The sequence below is a fragment of the Mus pahari genome, chromosome 2, assembly GCF_900095145.1.
Source record: "Mus pahari chromosome 2, PAHARI_EIJ_v1.1, whole genome shotgun sequence".
Classification (NCBI taxonomy): domain Eukaryota; kingdom Metazoa; phylum Chordata; class Mammalia; order Rodentia; family Muridae; genus Mus; species Mus pahari.
In genome coordinates, this window is record NC_034591.1 from 15837203 (window position 1) to 15845917 (window position 8715).

Here is an 8715-nt window from a genome sequence, read left to right on the forward strand (position 1 = left end):
AAGAGGAGAGACACCATGCCTGAGAAGAGTGGAGGACAGAGACACATTTCTGAATGAGTCCCCCCTAAAACAAAACTATATCAGCCAAAGAAAAGTGTCTGTGAAGATAGAATTGAGAGCAAGTGTTGGTCAGCATTTGGGTGTCATCGTTCAAAGAGGACAACCCAGGGAATCCAGAGGGATGGATGTATTCAACTCTCATGAGAACAGACAAGAAAGAGACAGGGCAGGTATTGAGGATTTAAATATTAATAAATAAATCCCAACTGCGTGGTTCACTGTACTGACTTCACTGATTGCACGAACTGAACGGAACTGAATGGAAGTGCACCCAACTGGACTGCTCTGAACTAAACTCAACTGAATTGCCCTCCCTCCCTGGCACACTCCGTGCTGCTCTTAAGTAGCCTCTTTTCTGTCTGTTCTCTGAGAATTGGGTGCGTCCTATGTTCGACTCATTCTGTCAAATCTTTCTCTGATTCGTCACTTTGTATACCCCTCTATTAGACATCATTGTTTAGGATTAAAGAAGCATCTGTATTCCAGCCAGATCACACAGAACTTGGTCCTTGGAGGTTATGTATTGCCAGAGTAGCCATGCTATGGATTAAAATCCCTCTACAAATTCTTTTCTTTTCTTTTGTTTTCTTTTCTCTTCTCTTCTTTCTTTTCTTTTTAATCAAAATTAGATTCTTTTGCATACAATATATTCTGATTATTGTTTTCCCTTCCTACCTTAAATCTATACCTATTCTTGCTTTCTTTCATTAGAAAACAAGCAGGTATCTAACATAAATAAATACAAACCAGAATGAGATAAACAGGAAGAAAAAAACTAAAGAGAAATTCCAAGAAACATACAGATGCAGACACACACACACAGAGAAATTCCATAAAAACACAAAACCAGAAATCATATTATACAAGTAAAAGATCTGTAATGCTTAAAATAAGCATGCTGTTTAGAATTTTTTGGAGGTATCCTTTAAAAAAAGTCAGCACCTTCAGTTTATCTGGAATCTTCTTTTTGATTTGTAGAACGTGAGCATGATGGTTGAATTGTTACAATCACCATAGACAATGAGAACAAGTGTTTAAGTCAGAGTCTGATAGAACCAAAAACTAAAATGATCTCAGGTCCCTGGTGACCGCAGGAACCTGCCCTCTGAGCTTTGGACTACCCACCCCTACATGGGTGAGAGAATAAAACCTGTGTGTTTAATTTATGGTTAATTTCAGATTTTATTAACTTCTTGGGAGTTCAGCTCTGAGAAACTGGCAAGAGGAACTGTTATCTCCTGACTGGTGCAAATGGGTTTTTGGAAGTCATGGTGACTACCACAGTAAATATACGTCTCTTCAACATATCTTTTTATTTCTATTAAAAGTAGATTGCACTTGGGTGTGGTGATTCATGCCTTTAATCCCAGCACCTGTGAGGCAGAGGCATATGGATCTTGTGAGTTCTGGTCTACAGAGCAAATTCCAGGACAGCCATGGCTACACAGAGAAGCTCTGTCTCGAAAAACAAAGAAAAAAGTAAATTGCATTGAGAAAGCATTCTTAATACCTACATAAAAAGCCATCTTATTGTAAAGGACTGCTACGTCTTGGTACAGACCCTAATTATTTCCTAGACATTGAAGAGGAATTTTGTCATATACTATTTAGAATCTAATGCTTTTAGCTGACTTCTATGAACTTCAAGAAGAAAGTTTTTGATTGTCCTTTCAAAGGTCTAACTTGGGGCTGGTGAGATGGCTCAGCAGGTAAGAGCACCCGACTGCTCTTCCAAAGGTGCAGAGTTCAAATCCCAGCAACCACATGGTGGCTCACAACCATCCTTAAGGAGATCTGAGTCCCTCTTCTGAAGTGTCTGAAGACAGCAACAGTGTGTACTTACATATAATAAATAAATAAATCTTTAAAAAAAAAAAAAGGTCTAACTCCCCAAATGCAAAGTTTTTTTTAGTTTATTCAATTATTTAATTCAACACATATATTAATAAAAGTGTTCTTTTAGCCCTACCAAGGTCTATACCCTTAAAGAAAAGCTGGCTCTCTCTTCCTAGAAGCATTACCTGCTGAGAGCTCAGGCTCCCTTCCCACTTTTTTTTTTTTTGGAGAGAAAAAGTTTATTTCATCTTGTATTTTACAGTACATTATGAGTGGGAGTCAGGACAGAAAATCAAACATGAACTTGGAGGCAGGCACTGAAGTTTCCTTTTTCAGTTTGGCTCCTGTTAGACTATATTTGATAAAAAACAAAAACAAAAACAAAAAACAAAAACAAAAACAAAAAACAAAGAAAAAACAAAAGAAAGAAGGAACAAGAGAAAGAAAGAAAGAAAGAAAGAAAGAAAGAAAGAAAGAAAGAAAGAAAGAAAGAAAGAAAGAAAGGAAGGAAGGAAGAAAGGAAGGAAGGAAGAGAAGAAACATAGATTTTCTCAAAGAACCAGCTCCTGGTTTTGTTGATTCTTTGTATAGTTCTTTTTGTTTCTACTTGCTTGATTTCAGCCCTGAGTTTGATTAGTTTCTGCTATCTATTCCTCTTGGGTGTATTTACTTCTTTTTGTTCTAGAGCTTTCAGGTGTGCTATTAAGCTGCTAGTGTATGCTCTCTCCAGTTTCTTTTTGGAGGCACTCAGAGCTATGAGTTTTCCTCTTACCACTGCTTTTATTGTGTCCCATAAGTTTGGGAATGTTGTATCTTCTATTTTCATTAAATTCTAAAAAGTCTTTAATTAATTTATTTATTTCTTCCTTGACCAAATCATCATTTAGTAGAGTGTTGTTCAGCTTCCATGTGTATGGGGTTTCCATTGTTTTTGTTGTTATTGAAGACAAGCCTTAGTCTGTGGTGATCCAATAGAATGCATAGGATTATTTTAATCTTCTTGTATCTGTTGAGGCCTGTTTTGTGACTGATTATATGGTCAGTTTTGGAGAAGGTACCATAAGGTGCTGAGAAGAAGGTATATTCTTTTGTTTTAGAATGAAATGTTCTGTAGATATCTGTGAAAATCAGGTGGTTCATCACTTCTGTTAGTTTTACTGTGTCTCTGTTTAGTTTGTGTTTCTATAATCTGTCTATTGCTGAGAGTGGGTTGTTGAAGTCTTCCACTGTTATTATGTGCAGTGTAATATGTGATTTGAGCTTTAGTAAAGTTTCTTTTATGAATGTGGGTGTCCTTGCATTTGGAGCATACATGTTCAAAATTGAGAATTCTTCTTGATAGATTTTTCCGTTGATGAGTATGAAGTGTCCTTCCTTACCTTTTTTGATATCTTTTGGTTAAAAGTCGATTTTATTTGATATTAGAATGGCTACTCCAGCTTGTTTCTTGGGGCCATTTGCTTGGATAATTGTTTTCCAACCTTTTACTCTGAGGTAGTGTCTGTCTTTGTCACTGAGGTGTGTTTCCTGTATGCAGCAAAATGCTGGGTCCTGTTTATGTATCCTGTCTGTTAGTCTATGTCTTTTTATTGGGGAATTGAGTCCATTGATGTTAAGAGATATTAAGGAATAATGGTTGTTGCCTCCTGTTATTTTTTTGTTAGAGGTGGAATTGTGTTTGTGTGGCTATCTTCTTTTGGGTTTGCTGAAAGATTACTTCCTTGTTTTTCTAGGGTGTAGTTTCCCTCCTTGTGTTGGCGTTTTCCATCTATTAACCTTTGTAGGGGTGGATTTGTAGAAAGATATTATGTAAATTTGGTTTTGTCATAGAGTATCTTGGTTTCTCCATCTATTTTAATTGAGAGTTTTGTTGGATATAGTAGCCTGGGCTGGCATTTGTGTTCTCTTGGGGTCTGTATGACAACTGCCCAGGATCTTCTGGCTTTCATGTTCTCTGGTGATAAGTCTAGTGTAATTCTGATAGGTCTGCCTTTATATGTTACTTGACCTTTTCCCCTTACTGCTTTTAATATTCTTTCTTTGCTTAGTGCATTTGGTGTTTTGACTATTATGTGACAGAAATAATTTCTTTTCTGGTCCAATCTATTTGGGGTTCTGTAGGTTTCTTGTATGTTTATGGACATCTCTTTAGGTTAGGAAAGTTTTATTCTATAATTTTGTTGAAGATATTTACTGGCCCTTTAAGTTGGGACTCTTCATTTTCTTCTATACATATTATCCTTAGGTTTGGTCTTCTCATCATGTTCTGGATGTTTTGGGTTAGGATCTTTTTGCATTTTGCATTTTCTTTGACTGCTGTGTCAATGTTTTCTATGGTATCTTCTGCACCTGAGATTTCCTCTTCTCTTGTATTTTGTTGGTGATGCTTGTGTCAATGACTCCTGGTCTCTTTCCTAGGTTTTCTATCCCCAGTGTTGTCTCCCTTTGTGATTTCTTTATTGAATCTATTTCCATTTTTAGATCCTGGATGGTTTTGTTCAGTTCCTTCACCTGTTTGGTTGTGTTTTCCTGTAATTTTTTAAGGGATTTTTGTGTTTCCTCTTTAAGGGCTTCTACCTGTTTACCTGTGTTCTCCTGTATTTCTTTAAGGGAGTTATTTATGTCCTTCTTAAAGTTCTCTACCATCATCATGAGATGTGACTTTAAATCAGAGTCTTGCTTTTCTGGTGTTTTGAGGTAACCAGGGCTCGCTGTGGTGGGAGAACTAGGTTCTGATAATGCCTAGTAGCTTTGGTTTCTATTGGTTATGTTCTTGCCCTTGTCTCTCACCACATGGTTATCTCTGGTGTTAGTTGGTCTTGCTGTCTCTTGCTGCTTGTCCCTCCTGCAAGTTTGTGTGTCAGAACTCCTGGGAGACCAGTTGTCTCCAGGAGGAATTTGGGTATGGAAAGCCGTGGCACAGGGTTAACTCCAGGGTGCAGACGGAAACCTGAATGATCCTTTCCCAGCTGTTACTTGGTTCCTGTGTCCTAATGACTCTGGGATGGTCCCTTTTGGGCTAGGAATTTGAGCAGAAGTGGTGGTATTACCTGTGCTCATAGGTGTGCCAGCACTCCAGAGAGACCAGCTCTCTCCTGGCGGAATTTGGATATCCCCTTCCCATTTCTATGCTGGAAATGGTGACTAGCTGATCTTGTAGAGATCTTGTGCAGCCAGCCACAGCTGCAGTAAGTTCATGAGAGTAGTCATGTCATGTCCGGCCATCCTCACCTCTGGCTCTTCCTCAATGGTCCTTAAACTTTGGGGAGATAAGAAGTGATCTATATGTCTCACTTGTAGCTGCCACAGACTCTCATTCTCTGCACTTTGATGAGTGTGAGTTTCTGCATTAATCACCATCTACTGCACAAAGAAACTCTCTGGTGAGGTCAGAGAGTATGGGTATAGCTTAGAAAGCTGTTTGCTACTCTGCCATTTAGCAAAATAACGATAGTAGGCTCATTTACGAGGCCCATGAGCTCCTCAACTATGTATTCTTGGTTAGATTTACTGTACCCGACATGGATTACCTGCTGTAGAGCCAGAAAGCCATTGGATACCTCAAAACATTTAGGCCATGATTACACCCATGTTCAGTGCCAGAAGTATAGAATTTTTGTGGTTCCAATTTTATCTGATTTCAAGGTCCATCATGGTTTATTTTAAGTTTCTGAAGGAGCATCTGGCATGGTGATCCATGCGGCTCTGTGGTGCTTGGCTACAGCTTTCCACCATCTTGGTTATTCTCTCTTGGCCTCTTCACTTCTCTTAAACTTAGTTATTTTCAGGAGTTTCTATACAAGCAAGAGAATCTTAACTTCAGAATTCTTTCTTAGTTCAAATAGTGGAGTAGAACCTTTAAATTGAATATATCTGTTAAATAAGCTATTTTCCATAAATAGCCAGCCCATCTTACTTGACAAAAACAAAAACTGTAAATGTAAAGACAGTAAACTATCAACAGGCAAGAAAGGGCATGTGTGGACAGTAAAACTAACAGGCTTCATTTGTTATAAAATGTTATAGTGGCTCCTCACGTCTCGAGTATCTTCCCTTGTATCCACAGTCAATATTAGCATTAAATTTCTCGGCAAGTTTTTTTGTGGTAATGAACAATAGAATTGTACTCCTAATCAGCCACTACCCTCCTCTGAGAGATAATCTCTACAGGAAAATCAAGACTTCACTTATCAAGTGTTTTTCAAACCACAGCAAGACTCAGGGAAAACACTTCTGAGCCTTGTCCAGTTCCAAGCCAGAAAACTCTGCACTCTAAGTTCCTCAGGCAATTCTGGTACCTGCAGTCACGAAAAGCCCAATTTTGAGATGTAAGTGAAAGAGCATTCTTTAGCTTATTAATACTACTAAGCTACTAATACTACTAATATTAATATTAATACTTTCTTTTACAGTGCCCTGTTTGGCCATTGGTGGGGCAGAAGAACTATCTCAAGACTCAAATTTGATATTTAATCTCAAAAGTCTACCTCAGATGAAATGAAGTTCATTAGCAATGCCACTCTCAGGTTAAGAAGGTCACTGTGGGCTTTGCTGTAGAGGTTGTGTGGAACCAGGTCTGGGAGCACCTGGAGATTGTTCTAGGTTAGTGATTCTCAACCTGTGTGTCTCGAAAGGGGTAGGTATTCCCTTTCACGGGGGTCACCTAAGACCTCCAGAAAACACATATTTACACTATGATTCATAACAGTAGCAAAATTACAATTAGGAAGTAACAGTGAAAAAAATTTTGGTGGTGGGGGGGTTTACCACAACATGAGGTGTATTAAACATGAGGTGTATTAAGCATGAGATGTATTAAGCATGAGGTGTATTAAGCATGAGGTGTATTAAACGGTGGCAGCATTAGGAAGGTTCAGAACCACTGAACAGAAGGAAGGTGTGAATAACCAGAATCAGTATGAATAGTCAGATCAGTTGTGAGTTCAAGTTCTAGGTAGCAAGGGCACCAGCGTTGGGTAAAGACGAGGCAGTGTTCTTTGCTTTGAGATAACGGGCTAGCTCAGTGTTTGTTTTTGAGACCAGGACTCATTCTCTAGCCCAGGCTGGCTGTGACCTCCAAGCTAGTCTCCTGTCTCAGTCTCCTAAATACAAAGATGATAGGCATGTGACACTATGTCAGCGAAGGCTATTTCAGTTTTAGCGACAGTAATTACCTGCTATTGCTGTACAGAATGGATGGCATCTCACAGAGCCAAGTTTACTGAGCACTCATCAAGCAGAGTGGTAGAACAAAAACACCAGACTTACTTATAGAGGAATAGATGGGCTTGGAAAGGAACCCGAGAATGAACGTGCCTGTAGACAAACCTCGTCAGAGGCCACTTGTGGACAAGCCAGCTTCCTCAAGCATGGACTGAAAGGTAAAGAGAACCCAGACTGTGCTAAGCTAACCTTCCTTAGTGTCATTTAACAGCACCTGTAGTTTACCCACTCCCTGCTGCTGTTTATCATTTAAACACTATAGCTGAGCTGTGCAGCAGAGCTCAGGAGAATAGGCCTGTGTGCCAGCTGCCTTTGTGTAACCTTGAGTCTCCTCAGGTGACCTGGCCCTAGCTAAGTGGCCCCGTGGTGGAATGACCTGGGGCTAAAGAAAGCCTGGCCTCCGCTTCGCATGGCTGTCCCCCAGGTCTGGAAGCTGCTGGCTTTGTCACCCCTACGGGCCCTGCCACTGTTCCCTGCCAGCGGCAGAGGCAGGGAGAGGCGTTGTCTCTTGGGTAGGGAGAAGTGCTCCCTGGTGCAGGCCTGGAAGGGGCGGTGCTCGGGATCCTCGGGGCTGAACCGCCCAGAACCCTGAACCGAAAGCAGCCTCGGGAGGCGGGGAGGAAGGAGAGGCGGCTGTAGGCTGGGAGGTGTGAGCCCGCCCCGGAATGCCCGCCGCTGCTGCTGCTTGGGAGCCATGGCTCTGCGGCTGGTCACTCACTTCGACGTGCTGGAGGACGTGCTCCCGAGTCTGCTCACACAGGCGCCGACGGGGGACGAAGGAGATGGCGCAGGTGCTGGGCGCGCATCCTGGAGGGGACGGCCGGGGCTGGTCACCCGAAGTCCCATAGAGGCTCTGGGTTGAAGGGGCACCGTCCCCGCGGGCACATCCTGGGGCTGTCCAAGCCGCTGCAAGGAGTGGTACCCAATGTGTCACCACAGGGAGGGGAGGGAGGGGTGGAGGTGGAGTAGCGGGATGGTTCCCTCTCGCTTGCCGCCAGGGCTCAGCTAGGAACAGGACAAAGTATAGGGTGACTTAACCAGCATGAATCGTGGTGGTCAAGAAAATGGACCATCCCAGCGAGGGTGCTGACCGTTCTTAGCGTCAATATGCTTTTAAAAAGGAGAGTTCAGTGGTTTAACCTTTTTTCTTTTCTTTTCTTTTTTTTAAATAAGACGTTTTCTGTGTATCTGTGGAACAGTCTGTATCTCCGAATGGCACTGATGGCTTAGGGGGAATTTCCCATCAGATGTGATGTAGAGAGGGTAGGGTGCTCTTTCAGGCTGCACGCAGGGAACTGAGGGTTCATGGGTTCTAAAGACATAGCAGCTTGCTCAAGAGCCATCAAGCACTCTCCTAAACCCACCCCAACCTACCTCACCTCACCCCTGTGGTGGCAAGCAATAAGGAGGCAGGGATGCTCAGCTTCCTGCCTTCCCAGGTCAGTTGGAACTTGTTCCTGATGCTTGAGGCTCTTCTGGTGAGGGAGTAGAAAATGACTTTTGTGTGTTCCCAGAATTGATTCACTTAAAAGAAGGGCATCTGTAATTTAAGATATGTTTTCCTTTTCTTTTCTCTTTTCTTTTCTCCTCCTCCTC

The 8715-nt window shown here is 41.6% G+C and overlaps 1 protein-coding gene across 2 annotated transcripts in view; it reads left to right on the forward strand.

The window, feature by feature from the left end:
- Positions 1–7640: 7640 nt before the first annotated feature.
- The window catches only part of Gsap (gamma-secretase activating protein), a 100110-nt gene continuing 99035 nt past the window's right edge, over positions 7641–8715 (forward strand). For both annotated transcript variants that reach the window (XM_021191143.2, XM_029535591.1), the window contains exon 1: positions 7641–7910. In XM_021191143.2, the coding sequence (XP_021046802.1) occupies positions 7814–7910 (97 nt within the window). In that variant the 5' untranslated portion in view covers positions 7641–7813. The remainder of the gene's footprint in view (positions 7911–8715) is intronic.